The sequence below is a fragment of the Nasonia vitripennis genome (genome assembly GCF_009193385.2).
Source record: "Nasonia vitripennis strain AsymCx chromosome 3 unlocalized genomic scaffold, Nvit_psr_1.1 chr3_random0005, whole genome shotgun sequence".
NCBI lineage: Eukaryota > Metazoa > Arthropoda > Insecta > Hymenoptera > Pteromalidae > Nasonia > Nasonia vitripennis.
Window position 1 is genome coordinate 1,427,278 of NW_022279624.1, and position 23,121 is coordinate 1,450,398.

The 23,121-nt window shown below is 37.0% G+C and overlaps 1 protein-coding gene across 10 annotated transcripts in view; it reads left to right on the forward strand.

The window, feature by feature from the left end:
- The window catches only part of LOC103317583, a 44,514-nt gene extending 22,862 nt beyond the window's left edge, over nt 1–21,652 (forward strand). The window contains exons 1-8 of one of the 10 annotated variants that reach the window (XM_032601780.1): nt 552–736; nt 18,697–19,270; nt 19,447–19,560; nt 19,635–19,796; nt 19,871–20,430; nt 20,509–20,711; nt 20,797–20,956; nt 21,031–21,652. In XM_032601780.1, the coding sequence (XP_032457671.1) occupies nt 19,938–20,430; nt 20,509–20,711; nt 20,797–20,956; nt 21,031–21,203 (1,029 nt within the window). In that variant the 5' untranslated portion in view covers nt 552–736; nt 18,697–19,270; nt 19,447–19,560; nt 19,635–19,796; nt 19,871–19,937 and the 3' untranslated portion in view covers nt 21,204–21,652. The other 9 variants (XM_032601781.1, XR_004345241.1, XM_032601779.1 and 6 more) reach the window with 9 other exon arrangements.
- The last annotated feature ends 1,469 nt before the right edge of the window (nt 21,653–23,121 follow it).

A 23,121-nucleotide genomic window follows, 5' to 3' on the forward strand; every position in this document is an offset into this window, starting at 1 on the left:
ACTTGTATATATACATATAAATGCGCAACTTTTATTTATTATTTTAATCTCAAGTTTTAAGTTTTAGTTTTTAAGTACTCTGTACACTTTCACATTTCGTCAAATTTTGTAAGGATGCAAGGTCCAGTTTCCGACCATTGCTGCTCTATGGATGTGCGGAAGCAAAATTTTGTATTTTTGGTCCGTCTCGTCGCCGAGTTAGAACCATTGGGGCACTTGCGGCCTAGATTTTATTTTTTGTAGATACGGGCCTGTACTGAAGCGCGAGAGCCGACAGTACATAGTACGCCAGTGCGCGCTAGCCCCGCCTACTTTCTCGCTTCGGAGCTCGCCCGCGTCTCTCTCTCTCTCTCTCTCTCTCTCTCTCTCTCTCTCTCTCTCTCTCTCTCTCTCTCTCTCTCTCTCTGTCGCTCTCACATGTCGCGTACGCTTCGGTTTCCTTCGGGTGCTCTCGTGTCGCGTCTGCGCGTGAATAAACTCGGTAAGAGCATTGCGTATATGTAAATGCGTTACCGAGTTTATCTTGTCAAGCGCCACGTTCTCGTACATACTCGCGTCGTGCGGAAGCCATAGTCATTCTCACCTGAACTTTCACACAGTACGCCACGACGCAGCGCAAGTTACTTTCTTCGCCCTGACGCCGTGCTAGTGAGACCTTGACAACCGCAACCACGAGATAGCTGAGGTTGGAGCATCCCGTGACCAACTGCGAATTCTAATACCCCGCCTGGTATAGGTAATACCGGGCGATTCCTTCCCGAAGAAACTCTCGTATTTTTTTTTTTTATTGATTATAATACTAACGTGCACCCAGGAATAAGGCGTTAAGCCCAAACTGGGGGAGGCAAGCTACAGCTCGTCTCCTGCACAAAGATTAACACACTAATCAGCCTCCGAAAGGGCATAAAAATACCGCTGTGTGCCGTCCGACTGGGCTGGCTACGTCAAGCACCAGTCGGTTCCCCAGGACGCACATCGTCATTTCATCTCCATAAGTGTCAGAAATTCATCTGTTTTTCTCTCTCATTTTTTTGTCAGTATGCCGAAGGTACCTACGAATCATCCAACCGGTACTATCCCGAAGCGAGGTCGGGGTCAAGGCAGTCGCGTACGAGATCCCTCGAGAACCACGCGTACTTTTCCCGGGCCCCCGAATCCACCAAACACAGCAGCTCTCGATAGTAGCGATGCCGGCGCTGAAAGTGAACCGCGTACAGATGCTTTTTGAGGATAACGAATTTTTCGGTCCGTTTATACCCCCAGGATCGGGCGCGATTTCTCCAGCTGAGCTTAGATCAGTCACTCCGAAGGCGACGAAAGCGGCTCAGCATCTGCCCCTGCAGACTCTCGGGATATCAACCGTAATCTAGCCGCGGATAATGCTCAATATGTATTTCAAACTGAGTCGGTTCAGCTTTTTCAATCCATGTATGATCGCGAGTGTACTTTAAAGAGACGCACTGAGCTGCTTAGCTCACGGGTCACGGAGGTGAACGAGCTCTGTCAACGTTTGATACAATGGGACACTCGTCTCACTGACCAGGTTAACCTTCGGGGTAAAGCGATCGAGCAAAATGCGACGGATATTCAGTACCTTTCGCAACGGTGTGAGGATCTCACCAAGGCTCAAAACGAAGCTTGGGATGATTCGCTCGTGATACATAATCGCCTTCTCACACACCATGAACGTTTCGCTGATGTCGTCGGAGGACAACGCGCGTTAGAAAAAAAAATAGAGCTTAACCGGCAAGAAATGATCAAACTAATCGAGGCAAAAACAAAGTCACTGGGTAGTGGAAATGGCTATCGAGGCGCCTCGCAAGTCAAGATTGACCTTCCCACGTACTCCGGAGCACCTTTCGAGCAACCAATCCGGTTTTTGAATAATTTGTTTAATTATATCGAAGCAATAGAAACGACGGAGCACGCAGCGAGATATTTAATCGAGCAACCTCTACGTGGTACAGCCTCAGATTGGTGGGAGCATATTCGCAACCGCGTCAATACTTTAGACGATTTTAGAAGGCACTTTCTCCAACACTTTTGGAACAACGCGACCCAAGCCAAGATAAAGCGCGAACTTGAATTCGGTTCATATCAAGCAACTAATAATTTAAGTCGTAGTGAGTACGTGCTTCGTCTGCATAATATGGTTCGGGCACTCTCGAACCAACCCTCGGAGGAAGCAGCGGTCGAGTGTTTCTCTCGCCACTTCGACGAACCGATGCAGGTAGCCATCATGTCTCGAGAGATTACCACCATTGATGCACTAGTCCACTTACTAGACACCATGGAGCAAGCGAGCGCGTTGAATTCAGTTTTCACCTCCGCCCGTCGGATGGACATTAATCCACGTAACTGCCCTAGTTTTTCAGGCCAATCCGATAACTCTCGAGTCAAAGATCTATTTAGTGAGGAGGTGCTCCTCTATCATCCCAGTAAATCTCGCCCTTTTGTCCTATGCACTGATGCAAGCAGACAAGCACTTGGTAGTGTGTTGTATCAGTTGGACGAAGAGGGATATAAACGTCTTGTTTGCTGCGCTAGTCGCTCTCTGCACGGGGCTGAGTTCAATTATTTTACCACGGAGTTGGAACTATTGGCCATAGTATGGAACTTGTCAAAATATCGCTTATACCTAGTAGGCTCGGAATTAATTATAGAAACCGATCATAAGTCTCTCACGTTCCTTTTTTCAACCAGATTTCTAAATGACCGTTTGACCCGATGGTTTTTAGCGATTCAGGGTTATCACCCCCGGATCAATTACGTTCCCGGCGTTAAAAACATAGCAGCTGATGCTTTAAGCCGATTGTCACTCCGTAGCTCTGTAAAAGGCGATCAAGACACGCTGGTTGGCCTTATCCTTTCACGTAAGCCCTGCTCCGAATTACGCAAAGGTTTAGTTAAAATTAAGGAGGCCCAACAGAGCGATGTAAAGCTCATCAAAATCATTAATACGCTCGAACTCGATTCCAGTTATAAGGATTACTCCGTGCATGAGTCGATTTTAGTCAAAGGAGACGAAAATGAAAAAAAAATCGTACTCACGGACGACCTCGTGAAACGTCTGATATCCGAAACCCATCAGTTATACGGACATCTCGGGACAAAGAAATTCGTATGATCTCCGAAAGTTTCTTTTTTCCCAATTTAAAGGGTCTCGCTAGTCGGATCATTAAGCGATGCGATTCGTGTCAATGTAATAAGATATATACATCCAGCAGTTTCGGGAAATCATCGCCGATGTTACCCTCTCACGCTCTTGAACTAATCTCAATTGATTTCTGTGGTCCCCTCCCCCCGAGTCGAGGGGGAGTTAAGCACATCTTAGCCGTGCTCGACACCTTTTCAAAGTTCGTCGTACTTTACGCGATCAAAAAGGCGGATACTCGAACCACTCGCCGTAAGATTTTCGATGATTATATCCCACGTTACGGAAAGCCGCAGAAGATACAATCTGATCACGGGACCCAGTTTACATCACAGAAATGGTTAGATCGACTCAAGTCTGAAGGGATTCAGCGGATTTTCTCTGCCATTCGGCATTCTCAAAGCAATATGGTGGAGCGGGTCAATAAAGAAATCGGACGATTTTTTCGCACTCTCGTCTCTGATCAATATACTGCCTGGGCTCATTGGTTACTTTTCGTCCAGGGCTGCTTAAGTGAATCTCATCATGATACTACTGAATTTACGCCTTCCGAGATTCTTTTGGGAATTGCTCCTATGCGATTCTGGGAAAAATGGATTTCCTTGCCGCCTCGAAAGGAACTCCCCTATCAAGACAAACTCACCCTCGTCTATAACCGTATAAAGTCCAAAGGCGAGAAGCGCGCGGATAAATGTAATTCGGAACGAAAGTTGCGCATCTACCAGGTCGGCGATCAAGTTCTTGTGCATGCCTGTAACTCGGACGCAGCATCCAAGGTGGTGGCAAAGTTCCTCTCCCTCTACGAAGGACCTTATGTGGTTTGTGACGTCTATAATGAGTGTACGTATAAACTGCGTTACCCGGATGCAGATATTATCAGAGGTACGTTCAATTCCACAGCTCTCCGACCGTACTATGGCTCCGAAACACCAGAGACGGCGCGTCCGAAGACTGGTACGCCAGATTCAGTGACACAAAAAACGCATCAATGCGCTGCTGTACGAATTGGCTAAAGAGTCGGAGAATCGCGACGAACACCTGTTCTCTCTCTACTATTCCCCAGACAATGAAGCTAATCACTCGGACAAGTATCGCCAATCTTCGAGTAGCGATAATCAGTCCGTCTCCTCCGATTCATGTCATGCAGTCAATGATGCCAGTGATACGCCGGCGTCGAAGTTGGCGGAAGAAGACCCACCGAAGGAGTCGAAGGAAGATTCCCCGGAGGAGAGAAAAGCTTTTTGGTCCGTCTCGTCGCCGAGTCCATTCGGGCACTTGCGCCCTAGATTTTATTTTTTGTAGATACGGGCCTGTACTGAAGCGCGAGAGCCAACAGTACATAGTACGCCAGTGCGCGCTAGCCTCGCCTACTTTCTCGCTTCGGAGCTCGCCCGGGTCTCTCTCTCTCTCTATCTCTCTCTCTCTCTCTCTCTCTCTCTCTCTCTCTCTCTCTCTCTCTCTCTCTCTGTCGCTCTCTCATGCCGCGTACGCTTCGGTTTCCTTCAGGTGCTCTCGTATCGCGTCTGCGCGTGAATAAACTCGGTAAGAGCATTGCGTATATGTAAATGCGTTACCGAGTTTATCTTGTCGGCGCCACGTTCTCGTACATGCTCGCGTCGTGCGGAAGCCATAGTCATTCTCACCTGAACTTTCACACAGTACGCCACGACGCAGCGCAAGTTACTTCCTTCGCCCTGACGCCGTGCTAGTGAGACCTGGACAACCGCAACCACGAGATAGCTGAGGTTGGAGCGTCCAGTAATCAATTGCGAATTTTAATCCCGCCTGGTATAGGTAATACCGGGCGATTCTTTCCCGAGGAAACTTTTGTATTTTTTTTTTTTTTTTGATTACACAGCCCCACAAAAAAAATTGAAATTATTTTCTCCGATATCTGAGGAGGTGCACTTTATGTTTTTGCGGTTGCTGAATCCGAATCCGGGGTCCGTTTAGGCTCATCATGTCAGGATCAAGGGCATCTGAAGGTCAAATTGCGGAATGACTATTAAAAAATCTGGAAAATTTTATATATATGATTTCGGGGTCGCTAAATCTGAATCTGAGGTTCTCTTGACCTTGAAGTGTCAGAATCAACGTCAAATAAAGGTCAAAACCCTAAAATTTGATGATATGATCATTTTGACCCTGGATTCCGAAAGAGCAGAAAATTTTACATCCGAATATGTATTGACTTTTTTTTTAGAACAGACCTTTGTAGGTCACGGGGTGGCCATCCAATCCATTTTCCAGCTTTTGGCTGTAAATTGAGATTTTGGGTCTTTGATGAGTTGATATTTTTCGGGTCGTTGATCACGATTCTGGTATTCATTTGAGCCAATCACGTCGTAATATAACGATATAATATTTTCTTACTCCGAATTCTGAAAGAGCGAAAAATTTAATCCGTGTGTTTGCATCCAGGGCACCTCCCCCTGGTGACGGCGGGCAACGGAGTTGTCCCGCTATCCGGCAAAGTCCCTGGAACAGGACGCGTATGCCGTCATGGCAAACACAACGGAAAAATGTACGATGCAGGGGGATGGAACCCCAGTATCGGCGGCTGGTCAGGGTGGGAAAGCGGGCCCGCAGGCGTCGTCATCCAGTGACCCCAGCTCTGTTGAGGTGGCTACCTTGGCCTCACCACAGTATAAAGCTACAAGTAGTAGAACCCATAGACATGAGCATGACAACCCAAAAACCCCATATCATTTCTGTTATGTTTGTGGTTCGTACACACCACCACATTGCCGGAAAAATATTACTCATGTTGTTAATACTGCATACAAGTATTGTTTCTCACTTAACATATTAAATCAAGATAAGAATTGGGTTCCACATATCGTTTGTCTGAATTGTCATAAGATGTTGATTACATATTACAACAATAAAGATCTTTCAAATTTGAAATACTCTGCACCTGTAAAATGGACTATGCCGGAATCAAAACAAGACTGTTTCTTTTGTAGGGCAATTACTCATGGATTCAATAGGAAAAGTAAATCAAAAATCAAGTATATTTATACCGATAAAGTAGTTCCACCTGTTTTGATTTTGAAGCATAGGGGTAAGTTCAAGGATATCGTTGCAGAAATAGAAGGCAAGGAAGACATAGATATGCAGATGAGTGAGGAAGAAGTACAGATAGAGGAAAGTGACAGCGACATGAGTTCAGATGAAGGAAGTGGAAGCGATGGAATGCAAAGTAAAAGAAATAAAGAGCCTCAAAAGTTTACGCAGAATGAATTAAGTGACTTGGGAAGAGAATTAGGGTTGTCGAAAGAAGCTCATGAACTTTTGGCTTCAAGGCTAAAACAAAAAAATCTTTTGGAAAAACGTGCAAAGATTTCAATTTATAGGACGAGAGAGCTCGAGTTTCGGATCTTTTTTCACAAAAGATGAATCAGTGGGATTAGTATATTGTAATGATATTTTCGGACTCATGAATAATGTCAAAGCTGACAGTTACAGATCGAATGAGTGGCGATTATTTATAGATTCTTCTATTCGCAGTTTGATAGCTTACTCCACAGTTCTCAAAGAATCCTACGAAAATATCAAAATTGTCCTAGAAAAAATAAAATATAAGGATCATCAATTGAGAATCTGTGGTGACCTCAAAATCATTGGAATTGTCCTTGGGATGCAGAGCGGAAATATCAAATACCCTTGCTTCTTGTGTCTTTTTGATAGCAGGGATCGACAAAATCACTACATAAAGAAGGATTGGCCAAAAAGATCTCTGCAGCCTGGATCGTTCAACGTCATCCAGCCGCCTCTTGTGAATACATCAAAAATTTTAATTCCACCACTGCATCTCAAACTTGGGTTTATGAAACAGTTTGTCACAGCCTTAGATAAAGATGGAAATTGCTTCAAATATATAGTGCAAAAAATGCCCAAACTCAGTGAAGTCAAGTTAAAGGCAGGAATTTTCGATGATCCACAGATTCGAACGCTCTTTGAAAGATGTCAATTTTACAGCACAAATGACGGACTTAGAGGAATCTGCATGGACTAGTTTTCGTGCAGTTTCTGAGAACTTTCTAGGAAATATTAAAAGCCAGAATTATCAAAAGTTAGTAAGTGATATGATTGAAAACTATAAGAATTTAGGGCGTAATATGAGTATCAAATTATATTTTGTAGATTCACATCTTGATTTCTTTCCAGCCAAATTAGGCGATTTCAGTGAAGAGCAGGGAGAGAGGTGTCATCAAGATATGAAAGATATGGAAAAACGCTATCAAGGATCATGGGGTATAAGTATGATGGCGGACTATTGCTGGAATTTGAAACGAGATGTAGAAACCGTTCAAGCATCACCTAAACGAAAATCACTACGTAGATCGTTTGAAGATAAGCGAGTCCATTATCACAAACGGACAACAGGAGATGGATAGACCTTCACAAAATGACTTGTTGACGTATTAAAAGACGAAAAAAAAGGTAAATACGTATTCGGATGTAAAATTTTCTGCTCTTTCGGAATCCGGGGTCAAAACTATCATATCATCAAATTTTATGGTTTTGACCTTCATTTGACCTTGATTCTGACACTCCAAGGTCAAGAGAACCCCAGATTCAGATTTAGCGACCCCGAAAACATATACAGGGTGACCCAATTTAAACGGGCACCGCTCATAACTCGTCAGGGACAGCCACAATCGAAAAAATGGTAGAGACCAAAGTTGTAGGATATCGAAGGGGCAACCCGATGGTGACCTTGGATTTGACCTTGAACGCGTTTTTCAAGGTCATTTGAAGGTCAACTTTGGATTTTTAAATAGGAACCCCATTCTTTTATTGCGGGAATGGAAAGAGCGGTAAATTTTACGTTCAGAATGGTATGTTCGGTTGCGGCACTGAAGGTCATCGCAAGGTCATGCAGCCAGAATGAAACCCCGCCTACGTAATTCCTCTAGCAACGCCAAATTAAAAAAATTGGTAGAGACCAAAGTTGTAGGATATCGAGGGGACAACCCGATGGTGACCTTGGATTTGACCTTGAACGCGTTTTTCAAGGTCATTTGAAGGTCAACTTTGGATTTTTAAATAGGAACCCCATTCTTTTATTGCGGGAATGGAAAGAGCGGTAAATTTTACGTTCAGAATGGTATGTTCGGTTGCGGCACTGAAGGTCATCTCAATGTCCTGCAGCCAGAATGAAACCCCGCCTACGTAATTCCTCTAGCAACGCCAAATTAAAAAAAAGTGTTAGAGACCAAAGTTGTTGTATAGGGGGGGGGGGTGAGAATTGTGACCTCGAATTTGAGCCAGTCCTACAAGGTCATTTCAAGGTCAAATTATTGTTTTTCAAACAGCACCCACTTTTTCGACTCCGGATCCTGAAAGCGTGTAAAATGTTGCACTTTAAACGAAGTAGTAAATTTAAAATAGAAGAAAAGATTTTAATCATTTAGCGTACCATCTTTGAGGTCCTCGCCTCTCTCGCTGTTCAATTCTCTGGATCGTACTTCGAGATGGATGATGATTTCTGTTTGGGAAACGCCTCCGATATAATTGTGCTGCTGCATTATAATTTCTTCGACACTCTCCCAAAATCAATAAAATATCAACAATTTCGCTTCGACTATAGTCCGGCATATTTACTTAGATTATAAATATTACAAAAATAAAAAAAATGACTCAAATCACATATTTTCAATTATTAAATTAGTATTTGAAGTCGATAAATATCTAAGTAAATTTAAAAATTCTACTGCATTACTAGAACTTAGACTGTTTTCTGCAAAAAATAATAAATAAAAAACTACTTAAACAATTATTTAATTGCAAATAGTAATTATTAATTTTTTATTATAAAATAATTTATTGATTAGGAAGCTTTTATGAAATAGATAATAAATAAATATTTTGTAATTCCAAAAGTGTTAAAAGTAAATTTTAATAGATAACTTATAAAATAGTTAAAATTGTTTTTAAAAATTGTATTTTAGTAAAAGATTTATTTTAACTTATTAAATTTTATGAAGTGAAATCAAACTTATACATACATTTAAAATATGGGTAATTAATCGGAATATTTAGCTCTTAAACAATATTTTCTAGAATAATCGCTATGACTTGAAATTATATCAAACATTTTTTAATTTTAAGTAAATTGATTCTTCAAGAAATACCTTCATTACGTATTGCAGAACTTTTTTTATACAAGACATTAATACAAAAATTTTAATAGAAAATGTATATTCGTATTATTTTTAATATTAAATGAAATGATGTAAAAAGTACAATCTTCATTTGTTAACAATAATAAATATTCTGCTACGTTAGATAAAAATTTTTTTACATTAACATAACTTTAGATGCAATATTTTATATTAATATGTATGTTATTAATTAATTATTATCGTGTTAAATACAATATTTTACAGCTTACATATTGTACAAGTTTAAATAATGAACATACATTTTTTAGTGTTGTTGGTTGTTTATTATTACTTATCTAATAGAAAAGTGCAAAAAATTTAAGTACCTACCAATTTCTGCTGCAAAAATATTTCTAATAGAATTAAAATATTTATACAGTGGAATTATCACTAAATAATTATATTAACTGTTGCCAGTAATTGTATGTATAATCTGTGTGACGACATGGTATGTATTACAAACTTTATAATTCTGCTTATACATATGTATTTTCAACATGCGTGTTTACATGTATGTGTGTATAGCATATGTATACAAACATACGTATGTATGTATATCTATGTATACTTAAAACAATAATAATTTATGAATAAATTAAATGGAAAAACAACAACGTTATTTAAAAAAACATAATGCAATTTATTTCTGATTCAAATAATAAATGTGTGTAAAATAAATATAAAAACTTTTTTACTTTATACTTCGATGTTTTACTTTTTCTTTTTCTGTATCGATGGCTTTTTATTGTAAAATTCTATTCATATTTTGGCATTACGGTTTATCAATTTATGATTTTTTAAAAATAAAACATTTAATATTTTTTTTACGTTTTTATCAAACTTTGACGTTTTTCTACAATACTTCGATGTTTTACTTAATCTTTTTCTGTATCGATGATTGGCTTTTTAATAAAAATTTTCGTTAATATTTTTGGCCGAAGGCCGAGTGTGAGACTCTTTCGACAATTTTCGGAGGCTATTTTTATTTTTGCAAATCGAAAGTTCGGGCGGCAGGTACGGCGCGGGGCCGGGGCGCCTGCTTGAAAATCATTCGTGAGTTAAGCGTCGTAGGGGAAGGTTCGACGGAGTCGCGGTGGCAAGACTGAGCGCGGGACTTATTTTAAAAGGCTTATTTCGGGAGCCATTTTTATTTTTCGCACATCAGGAGTTCGGGTAGGTAGGTGGCGACCACCTAGAGGAGTCATTCGCAAGTTAACCGTCGGAAGGGATCATTCGGGGAATAGCGAGACTTATGTTTGGACGCTAGCGAGGGCTCATTTGCGTCTTGGCCGCTGGACAGAGAACATCTAAGAAGGGATTTCATCTCGGATACAAAGTAAAAGTAAAGTTTGAAAAAAAAATAATTTGACCTTGAAATGACCTTGTAGGACTGGCTCAAATTCGAGGTCACAATTCTCCCCCCCCCCCCCCCCCCTATACAACAACTTTGGTCTCTACCACTTTTTTTTAATTTGGCGTTGCTAGAGGAATTACGTAGGCGGGGTTTCATTCTGGCTGCAGGACATTGAGATGACCTTCAGTACCGCAACCGAACATACCATTCTGAACGTAAAATTTACCGCTCTTTCCATTCCCGCAATAAAAGAATGAGGTTCCTATTTAAAAATCTAAAGTTGACCTTCAAATGACCTTGAAAAACGCGTTCAAGGTCAAATCCAAGGTCACCATCGGGTTGCCCCTTCGATATCCTACAACTTTGGTCTCTACCATTTTTTCGATTGTGGCTGTCCCTGACGAGTTATGAGCGGTGCCCGTTTAAATTGGGTCACCCTGTATATAGATTTTTCCAGATTTTTTAATAGTCATTCCGCAATTTGACCTTCAGATGCCCTTAACCCTGACGTGATGGGGTTAAACGGATCCCGGATTCGGCTTCAGCAACCCCAAAAACATAAAGTGCACCTCCTCAAATATCGGAGAAAATAATTTCAATTTTTTTGTGGGGCTGTGTTATAGTACTAATGTGCACCCAGGAATAGGGCGTTAAGCCCAAACTGGGGGAGACAAGCTACAGCTCGTCTCCTGCACAAAGATTAACACACTAATCAGCCTCCGAAAGGGCATAAAAATAGCGCTGTGTGCCGTCCGACTGGGCTGGCTACGTCAAGCACCAGTCGGTTGCCCCAGGACGCACGTCGTCATTTCATCTCCATAAGTGTCAGAAATTCATACTAACAAAACCTAGCGCGAAACGGAGCGTACTTTCTTTTCAATTCATTTATGTTCTTTCCTATTGCATTTTGTGTTCACGCAGTTACGCAGATCTGGGCGTTGAGCATGCGTTCAGAACTACGCATGACGCCACAGAATTAATTCATTACTTTTTCGCATTCAAGTATCCTTATTCATTTTCCCTTTAAATCGCGTATATCCGACGTTATTTTCTTTTCAGAACAAATGATCAAGAGTTGCTATTATCTTACTTTGTTTATTTATTATCCATTTAATTTCATCGATCAATACTTCATTAGATACTACGACTCATTAATATTTAATTAAATAAAAATAAAATACATAACTATCCCTTTTTACAAAATATACTATGCTCTTGTGTCAATTTATTTATATTTCCCGTCCTTTCACTCCTGCGCCATGTGTCTCGATTTATTATTATAAAAAATAAAATATTCAAATATTGTATACGATAGAGAGACCCAAAATAAGAATCTTTCAAGGACCATAACGCTGGTCTATCTTCGCAGCTCTTCCGAAGCATATTGTAATTTATTGTACTATTGACTATAACTAGTCTCTCTCGAAACACTTGCGGACGCGCCCCGGCGCCCCCCTTCTCTCTGACTCGCACGCACATTCACGCGCGATCACATACACGGTCCCGACATGTTTTGCCTCGGTCCGCGTCGTCGACACATCGGAGAAAGGAGAGCGAAGGCGAGAGTAAAAGTTAAAACAATTATAACTCATCTACTCGTGGCGAGTTTTTGAGATTTTTTCCATTTTAGTAATACGTCGGCACACCGCTGGAAGGCGTACAAAAGCGAGAATTTAAAGTACAACATAAGCCACCTACCCTGCGCGCCGCGAGTTATGATAACAGAATTCTTTCTTGTTAACAATACGTCGAAGTAAAACGAACAAAAAAAATTTTTTAAACTAAATCATGTTTTAACAATTTTATAATAATCAAGTCTTTTAACTATAGAGCACAATTATAATATTTTTGCTGCTGTTGCTCCTCTATGAAAATAGACCCCCGGGACACTGACATACGAGATAGGAGTGTAGGATATAGATATAATCGGCGTGCGGAGAGCTTTAATGACGCGATGCATGTAGTCGTGAGGAAGAAAATGATATAACATATACATGTGCTTAGCGCGCCGAGAGATGGGGAATAGGAAATAGTATATTACGTGCCTAGGGAGGAAAAAACTTCAGTCCATATCTCGTGTAAATTGTCACCCGAGCTGAAGGCATAATATACTAATTTAGCACGCGGAGTAAAGAAAGGATCTCTCGCTGTTGTGCAAGCATCATTTTTTGAAATTCATTTACCTACGGTGCGGGATTAAAAGATTCACATACAAAATTACGACAGCACCTCAGAGGAAGGCCAGCGGGGAGAGCATTATGAGGATGTTTGTCCTGCAAGCTAGATCGCAGATAGCGCCAGCACGCGTTAGCGCTATCATGGCCGCCGCACCTATAAGTCTGCGTCCACAATTGAGCATATACGTATAACGTTTTGGGCAGTACTGCCAATCCACTGTAGCAGACTGCAGTTGAAACAAAGGAACACACCTGCTCAAAATTTAACCTATAAAAATGTTTAAATTTGAATTGTATGGTAATAAGTTGTAAAATTCTTTTTTCATAAAATTTTGTAAGAAAATGTATTATAATAAATTAGTTTCTGATTAAAAAAAAAGAATATCGAATATTAGAGAGTATAGAAAGAATTAGAATATCGAATAGTAAAGAGTCATAGAGAACAATTAAACAAAACTGCCCATCGATACTTATTTGCAAGACATCAATTCAAAATGGCTTTTCTGAAGATTGAAGCAATATATTGTAAACCAAATTTAATGTCAAAACTATGTTCAATTAATTATAAACTATATGCTGGACAAAATTTTAGCATGAGCAAAATTTCAAGTTATTTTAAAATAAAATACGTATGATTCGTCTTTCAGTTTGAAGCTATTAATCGATTACTTATACAATGAAGAACATAGTCATACAATCATTGTCTATGCTATTTAACTAATTATAATAATAAATTTTTCATTTGGAAATGTGCGTTATTTTTTATTCTCCTTTCCTTTTTTGAGACAGTGGTAGACCTTTTTTTTTAATCAGAAACTAATTTATTATAATATATTCTCTTACAAAATTTTATAATTTTATTTGAAAAAAGAATTTTACAATTTATTACCATACAATTCAAATTTAAACATTTTTATAGGTTAAATTTTGAGCAGGTGTGTTCCTTCGTTTCAACTGCAGTTTGCTACAGTGGATTGGCAGTACTGCCCAAAACGTTATGTTCTACGTAAACCCTAACGTATACGCTCAATTCTGGACGCATCCTAACATATGTTGATTACATAGCTATGCGCGCTAGTCTGCTGCGTACTTATGCACCTAGCGTAAAGATCGTAGACCTCTATAGTAGAGCTGAGCATGGAAGGGGATCGTCATTTAATCCAACATGATTTTTCGCGTAACTATTGCGAATTTCGAAAACTTCAAGGTATTTTTAGAATTGGTAATGAAATTGCAAACATTTTGTGCTATTCTTTATGCCGATATGCACAGTATTTCCAGATACTTGCTACATAGAATTAGTAAGGTATAGTTTATTTAAATTATAATAAAACTGTACATCGGCATAAGAGTAGCACAAAACGCATTGCAATTTAGTTGCTGATTCTAGAAATGCCTTCGGTTTTGCAAAATTCGCAGCAATTGTGCGAAAAATTATGTTGGTTTCAATGACGATTCTCCTTGACGCTCTAAAGACGCGTACTGGGGCTCTTTGGCAAACCAAGCTACCCTACGCTCTACTTTTATTAACCATCTACAAAATACGCCGCCACATTAAAGGAAAACGAGCAAGAGGGACGATAAAATGTAAATCTAAAACTTTTAAATCGAGCTACCCCACGCGCCACTCATTTATTAGAAAAATATTCACTAATTTTTAAAGTATGCCGGGATTTCAAATAAAGACAAGGTAGAAGGATGATGAAATGTAAAACTAAAACGTTAAACCAAGCTACCCCACTTGTTGCAATGTTTTATGAGACAATAATCATTTAAAAAATACACCGGGACATGGGGGGAAGACGAGCTAGAGGGGCGAATAAATCTAAAACTAAAACTGTTAGACTGACATTTCCCCCGCGCCACCATCTTTATAAGAGAAATATTTATTTATTTAAAAAATGCGCCGCAGGGGTAGGTGAGCGAAAGTGGAATATAAATCTACAACTAAAACTTTAAAATTCACCTACCCCAGACGTCGCTTTTTTCTCAGAGAAATATTTATTTATATCAAAAAGATATCGGCAAATTGGTGGATGGTCAACGAAAGGAAGGAATAAATCTTGAGCCAAAAGCCTACCTGATGCGTCGCGATTTTTTACGAGAAATATTTTTTCATTAATAATTCTAAAACTTTTGAACCGAGCGTTGCGATGATAGATAATATTTATTTAAAAAATACGTCCGCATATCAAAGGAAAGTAAACGACAGCGAGAGGCAAATTTAAAACAAAAAGTGGTAAACCTATTTACCCCCCATGCGTCCCCTAGTAGAAAATTAACGGTTGAAATTCGTTAAAAATTCGTTAATTAGCCAGTTTTATCAAATTTTAATGTAAAAAAATAAATTAAAATATTGCTAATATTTTAGTGATGCGTATCTATAATACCACATCAGTATTATTATTAAGTTAAAAATTGTTTTTCCCTTTTTTTGACATTAAAACGTATATATGTCTTATTACGAATATTTGGATTTTTTACGATTGTAACGTATTTTTCTACAATTTTTGGATTGTAACAGTCATTTGACAAATTTCAAGCAAAAGTTTCGTTTTATCATGAGTTAATGCGTCATATCTATGCATTTATAACGGTTAAACGCTTATTTAGTTAAATCGTTAACCACAACTTAGCTAAGTGTCTTAAAACTTAGCTTATTAACCGTTAACATTTCTACCAGGGTCGGTTTGTACGATAACGATAACGATTTCGAAGACCTGCGGCAATGGACATGGATTACTGGCGCCGCTGTATCTTTTAGCCACTGATGGTTCTTACGAAGTTTCTCGACGTGTAAGTCGTATGTTCAGCTTGAAAAAAAATCATTTCAAGAGCTGTAAAAGTTTCTGGGGAATTTCGTGTGTATAGCGTCGAGAATAATTGCTATGGATAATGAAACAGAGTAGCCTATTAATTATTTAACGCGAGGAAAGAGGATAGGGAAGCAACATTAGGACCGCAAAGCTTCACCCATAAAGGGCGCACTTGGATGCAAAACTCCGCGCCGATATTAATATATTGACGTGTGTATTGACAGAAAAATTTCGACGAATCGCGAGCTCTAGATATACATAAATATTAATATATATAGGTATGCAATTACTTAAGCACATACTTGCTCGGCATATTGCAAAAAAAAAATTAATCGAGCATCGAAAGCTCATAAAAGAGAGTATAGTCGTTGTAGAAACCCAATAAACACTGAAAAGATAGGGACATCTGTAGGATATCATTTTTCCGATATCTTTTCTACGTCATCTCATGGATATCTTGTTCTAAATAAAGTTATTGCGCCTCAATTTAGAAGGTTATCGTCAAGTTATCTTTAATAGTGTTGTCTTCTGTATAACTATAATATGTTAAAAAATAGATGTCTGAAAATTTCTAATCAAACACTATCAATCATTTGATGTCCAATGGTTATCGTTAATTACGATATCGATTAGGTGCCACAGGAAGTTTGCAATAAGATATCGAAAACTTGAGAGACGTGATAAAATCATAATGAGAACGTTTGCGATCGGCGATCCCTTTTTTGTGAGTATATATCTTTAAATAAACTATTAATATAATTATAATAATAAATTATTCGTTTTTCATATAAAAATTTAAGAGATACACATACTAGTTATAATTATTTGATTTCTTATAATTTAACTATGGTAAAAAGACTTAAAAGGATTTCTAACCTCTCTAAGAGGCAACGCCGAAGAAATGTATCAAAAATGTTGAAAAATAGTATTGATAAATTGATCCGTAGCAATAATAATCGAGAGAAAAATGTTCTAATAGATGTAGCAAATGTAAACAATATTAATAACGATTGTTCCAATACTAGGAGTGCCGTAGAGATACATAACAATGATAACTGTGTAGTAGATATTTGGGTAGTAAACAAAATGATCAACTTGTTATATATAATAATGATGTTATTGATAATGTAAATGTAAATCAAGTCATCAACCCTAATTCATTTTCTATCCCTGAATTATTGTTACCATCAAATAATGTCAAAAGCAAGTCTGAGCAATTAGTGGACTTTTTACGTTCATGGGGTAATATGTGTTATGTTCGTAAATATGCTATCACAATGCTTTTAAAAGGGTTGAAGAATATTCTTGATATAAAAGAACTTCCAAGCGATGCACGTACGCTGTTGAAAACACCTAGATCCATCGAAATTATTGAATTGGCTTCAGGAATTTATTCTCATTATGGGTTAGAAAAAGCTTTGCATAATCAATTAGAATCTATAGATTTAAATGAAATTGATGGCAATAAAATTTTTGTACAATTTAGTATTGATGGGTTGCCTTTATCTAAAAGTAGTGATACTCAGCTGTGGCCTATTTTAGGGAAAATAGTAGGTGTTGAAAATAGTAATGTTTTCGTTGTATCTGCTTGGTATGGTTCTGGAAAACCATCAAGCGCCAATGGATATTTGGAACCTTTTATTCATGAATATTTGGACTTAAACAGTAATTTCGTTCACAGAAATATTACTTATCTAGTGTACTTTCATAGTCTTGTAGCAGATACAGTTGCTAGAAACTTTGTATGCTGTTTTCCAGCGCATAATAGTAGATGTGGTAGGTGTATCGAAACAGGAGAGACGATAAATCATCGAAGAGTTTTTCTCGAAATGGATTCAACCCTTAGAAATGATATAAACTATCGATTCAATTTGCCTGTCCAATATCAGAATGTAATATCACCATTAGAGGGTGTTGAGGGTATAAGTATAACTAAGCAAGTTCCACTCGACCCTATGCATTTATTTTCAGGTGTTATGCTAAAATTAGGTTTAATTTATTATAACCAATATGGACAGGGAATAGATGCTTCAGTTAGACAGGGTCAGTTGAATAGAACATATGTTCAATTCAATGAGTGGATACCTGATGAATTTGTAAGGGGTACTCGCACTTTGGATCAGATTGATAAATTTAAATGCACAGAATTACGACTCCTTTTAATGTACATGGGACCGGTAATTTTTGTAAACTATATTACTAATGAGCAAATGCAAAATTTTAATGCTTTAAATTGTGCAGTTAGAATATTAAGTGATTCAAGTGAGTGTATTAAAAATAATTCTTGCGCAAAGAATCTAATGATTTATTTTGTTCAAACAATGATTGAATTATATGGTAAAGATTCCGTGATTTATAATGTTCACAATACAATACACATATGGGATGATTTTTTGAATTTTGGAGCTCTTAATTCGTTTAGTGCCTACCCGTATGAAAATCATCTGCGAACATTGAAAAGAATGGTTGTAAAAGGCTCTTATGCATTAAGTCAAATAATGAATAAGATAAATGAAAGGTCATTCATTTCTTCTGCTACTGTTGATGCTAACAAATTAGGTAAAGATAAATTCAGACTCGTAGTATGTTCAAAAATTGTATTCAAAAATTTTATTTTAAGTTGTCAAATACCTAATAACTGTTGCCTTATGGAGGATAAAAGTATTGTAGTGATCGAAAAAATTTATCATCATAATAGTGAACCTGTTGTTTTAGGACGTAAATATTTAGATAGTCATTCTTTGGATAATTATCCTATAGACTCTAGGCTCATTGGTATAAATAAATCCAACCGATTATCAGATCTTCAGGAATGGACAGTGAATGAAATAAAAAAAAATATTTAAGAATTTCTGCACATAATTATTATTATCTTTTTCCATTAATCCATACTTTTGTTTAAATTAACATTTACTTTTTGAAGAAATTAAACATAAAATTTACAAAGTTACAAATTTAATTACATTTAAAATAAATAATTCTGATTATTGAAAAAATACTGCATATTTTATCCATTATCTTTAAGGTACTACCACACTGCAATAGCGAGCACCCAACCTACAATGTACAATTCACCTGGAGCACAGAATCAGTTTCATCAGAGTCAGAGGTTGCGGACAAGAGGTTCTGGACGGGCTATGACATTCGTGGTGCCTGCAGGAAACCAGAACTCGGAGAAAGGGCGTAGTCAATTAATGCCATCAATGATGCAGCCGCATCGTGGAGCCACATTTACAGCGAATCTCCCTGGACACATGATGCCTGCAGAGTTTGAACAAGTTGCACAAAGAGGTTATAGTTGTCTGTCCACACCGTTGTCATCTACATCAGAAGGTTTACCAAAAAACACTACTAGTAGGACTAACGTAAAACGGAAGTTACACTTTTAGAATTTTCACGCATTTTAAGACATTGTAGTATGTTTGAAATTATTCCATGCTTATGTTGTTGATGATTTGTAGGTAAATCAATGGAGAAAGATGGGAAATACCATGTAAATACTGCAGCCAAAATGCCTAAATTCACAGGAAATTTTGAAACCAGCACTGAGCAATTTCATGAATCTGCAAATTCTAAAACACCTGTTTCATTTCATCATAGTAAGAACTAAAAAATTTATTTTATCATATTTGAAATGCTCGTGTAATTTTTATAAATATGTAACCTCAAAATAGTTAAGGATGAAATTTTACAATTTTAGTTCTATTTGCACATTTCATTTACCATTGTGTATAATCATTGTTGTGCAGTATTAAAAATAACGCTTGATTTACAGATTCGCTTGTTTTGAAACCAGTTAATTCTGAAATTCTAAAATCTCTCCAAAGATCTATACCGACAACAACGAAGCCTGCTCTAACAAAAACTGCTTGTGGTGGACTTCCAGAAGGTAATTTCTTAAATAAAAAATTCATTACTTGAGTTAAATTGGTCAGCATTATTACAATTGACATTTTTTTGAAGGCCACAAGGAAAATAATGTTCCATCGCATGAATTACCTGGAGGAACAACTGTTAATCCAACAGATGCAATGATGACACCATCTCCGTTGACACAGCAAGTTTTCGCCCAGATAGCAAAAAAGTCTACTTTTGTAAAAACTGCTTGTGGTGGACTTCCAGAACGTAATCCTTTTTAAAAATTAATTACTTAAGATAAATTATACTCAGTATTATTACAACTGACATTTTTTTTGAAGGCCGTAAAAAAATAATGTTCCATCGCATGAATTACCTGGAGGAACAACTGTTGATCTCAGGGATGAAATGAAGATACCACCTCCGTTACCACCACATTTTTTCGCCCAGTCATTTAGTCCGTCAAATAATTCTACTGGTTCTCAAATTGAAGAAAACGTGGACACTGAATTGGATGACACTGAAACTATTATACAAGAAGGAGCTAACGTGGACGAAAACGGAGTTGATATACTACAGCATGCCCTAAATCAAAGTTTTTTGTATGCAGGACAATATGCTGCACCTGAAGAAACAGGTAATGAAGAAGATTTGGCCATTGATCCACAATTATTACATCGTACAGAAAATAATGAATCTGAAAATGACAACGAAGGCAACCATGCTGCTGGTGTACGAATGCAAGACAGAGAAATCAATGAAAATTATGATAATAATAGAAATGCAGCACAGGTAGCTGTAAATCAAAACCAAACAAATATGTATGCGCCTGTAAATCAAAATCGAAGAAATTCAATTGCTTATTTGCAAGAAGAAAACCACCATCCAGATAAGTACTGTAGTAAGTATTGCTTTATAAATTTTACTTAAATGGAAGTTATATACTTAAATAACCATTTCAATTTTGATTTTATTATAGTTGGATGCAAAAATACATGTATACATATTTTAAAATCTTTGATAGAATTAAAAGAAGCAATACAGAACAATCCTAATATGGCAATAATTCCTGCACCAACATTTGATCTCTTACCAAGATTACCATTCGAAAACGTAGAAAATTTGGATGACTTTGATGAGAGGTTGGGAGATCCTAGAGAAGCTGATATGGCTGATCAATTTGTGAGAAAATATACAATACATACTAAAAAATATAAAATTAAACTAATATTTGGTTCAATATTAAAATTTAACATTCTACTTTTAGGAAAAATTATTAGCTTCAAAAGGAGGAAACACTCTTTCAAAAATCGTGAGTAAAGCCATGTCTGCTTTTATAACAGACGAGCTGTGCAAAAAAATAATATGGACTGGAGTAAAATATACTTTAAAAGCTGAAATTATGAATTTTCCTTCTATAGTGATAAGTGAGTAACATGAAAACATTCTGCCATGTACGTCTAATGCATTCATAAATACATTTCTACTTAAAAATTTTCAGAAGTTGTACGAAAACAATTTGCTTGTAAAGATTCAGAAGCTGAAGAGCAAATTAAAGATTGGCTGCGGCGTCCATCTGACCGTATTGCACAAGCAGCGAAAACTCAACGTAATAAAATGATGCGGCAGGAACGTAGACTACAAAGACGTGGAAATCGTCAAAATGAAAACTAAAATGTCAGACTGAGATTTTAAATTATAACTATATTTAACATTATTTTGAAAGTATTGTGTTTAGTTCTGAGTTTAAATTTGTTTTGAATCGTAAAAGTGCTATAATAGATTAGTACAAAAATTTTATTATTTTTAAACTTATACACGTAGATTTCATATAAGTTTGTTTTTCAGTTAATACAAATATAACTAAACTTTTAGTACTGAGAAAAATGTGCGTACTATATAGATTGTAACGTTAAATATTATAATACAAACGTGATATTAGATGTAAACAGTAAAACTTTATAGTCGATCAAAACCAAAAAATATTACATACATCTATATATTATCAGCTTGGATAAGATGTACACAAATTTTGATATAAGTTTTCAGAGTTAATGTAAGAAATTTTGTACATTTTATACTAATTTATTTATATTAAAAAAAGGTAAAAATTCCTTGACAAATTTAATTTTGTCATTATTCTTGGAAAAAATTGCTGTAATAACAAGAATAATGATCTCACTTAATGTATGTAAAGTATAATTGTAATCATATGATTATAAAAAATTCTTGTTATTACTGCAATTTTTTCTTTTCCTGTCTTTTTTTAAAGAAATAAATATATAAATAAACAACCTAAACAAGATATCTTACAGAGAGTAAAATAAAGTTGACGCACAGATAACATACAGATATCGTTTGATTTAAATAAAAATGAATGATAGCATAGTTAGTCATTTTGACGTTATCTGTTAGTAATAATTTGTAATGTCGGAAGGATATCTTTAACCAGGACATTTGTCGTCCACACGATGTCTGTAAACCATCATTCTGTAGGCATTTACAGATATCTGCTAATTCTTATTGATATCTACAAGATACCGACCAGATAACTTTGTGCTTACTGGTAAAGTATACAAATTGTGCACGTGGGCGGGTTGGCGCACAAGCGAGGAAATCCGGTGGTTTCCTATTGAAAGAATAAATAATAATAACGAACGAGCAAGTTTGTAATTAATCAAAAAGAGAAGTTTTCACAATTACGACTATGAATTCGCGTAGTGATATACACCGTTATACCGCATAACGTACGTATAATCTATTTCTAATTCGACTGACCGACGTCCGACACCTTAAAAAAAGATAATAATATATACAAGAAAGTATAATCCCTGACGATATTATGTTTCTTTCGCAATTTCGTGCCACCGACGAATCGATTTCCAAAACGCAGAGAGGACCTTATGAAATTCCAACCGCTCTTGTTTTCTCTACACTCTAATTATTTTCTACGAAAGATATCAATATTTGTATACTATTAATGCGTATACGATATCGTTTTTTATGCGATGGAAATTTATATAATCATGCGCTCGTTGGAAAAGTTCTATGTGGAACATGAGAACAAAAGCTACTTAGGACTCGGATGAGGTGTCTGCAGCACTCGTATCCGTCTTGGGCGCCTTCGACGCCCTGGACTCTGACTCGTACTGAACACCTAACCCTTGCTAGAAATAGCTTATTTTCTTCCCTTGTTGCACAATGTACTATATAATACGACGTAACGCAACGATATTATATGTATTATCTATACTACACTTACATTCTAACACAACATTATTTCTTTTACTCATGCGTTTTAACGCTGTTCGACAGCGGTTCTCCGAGCTTTCATAATAATATGCGCTTGCGGTCTTGACTTCTAGAAAAAGGTAATCTCAATACCAAGCTTGAAACGAAACTAAAAAGAGAATCGGTTATAGTAAACGATGAATGTAGCGTATTTTTTACACGAATGCTTGATATTTTAAAGTTCAGAAACATAGCAATCGAGATATTTTCAAGTTATGAAAAAAAAAACAGAAAAAAGTACTGTAAAAAAGTTATAGTGAAATTTACATAATCAACGGTATTGTGTTCATATGGTTTAAAA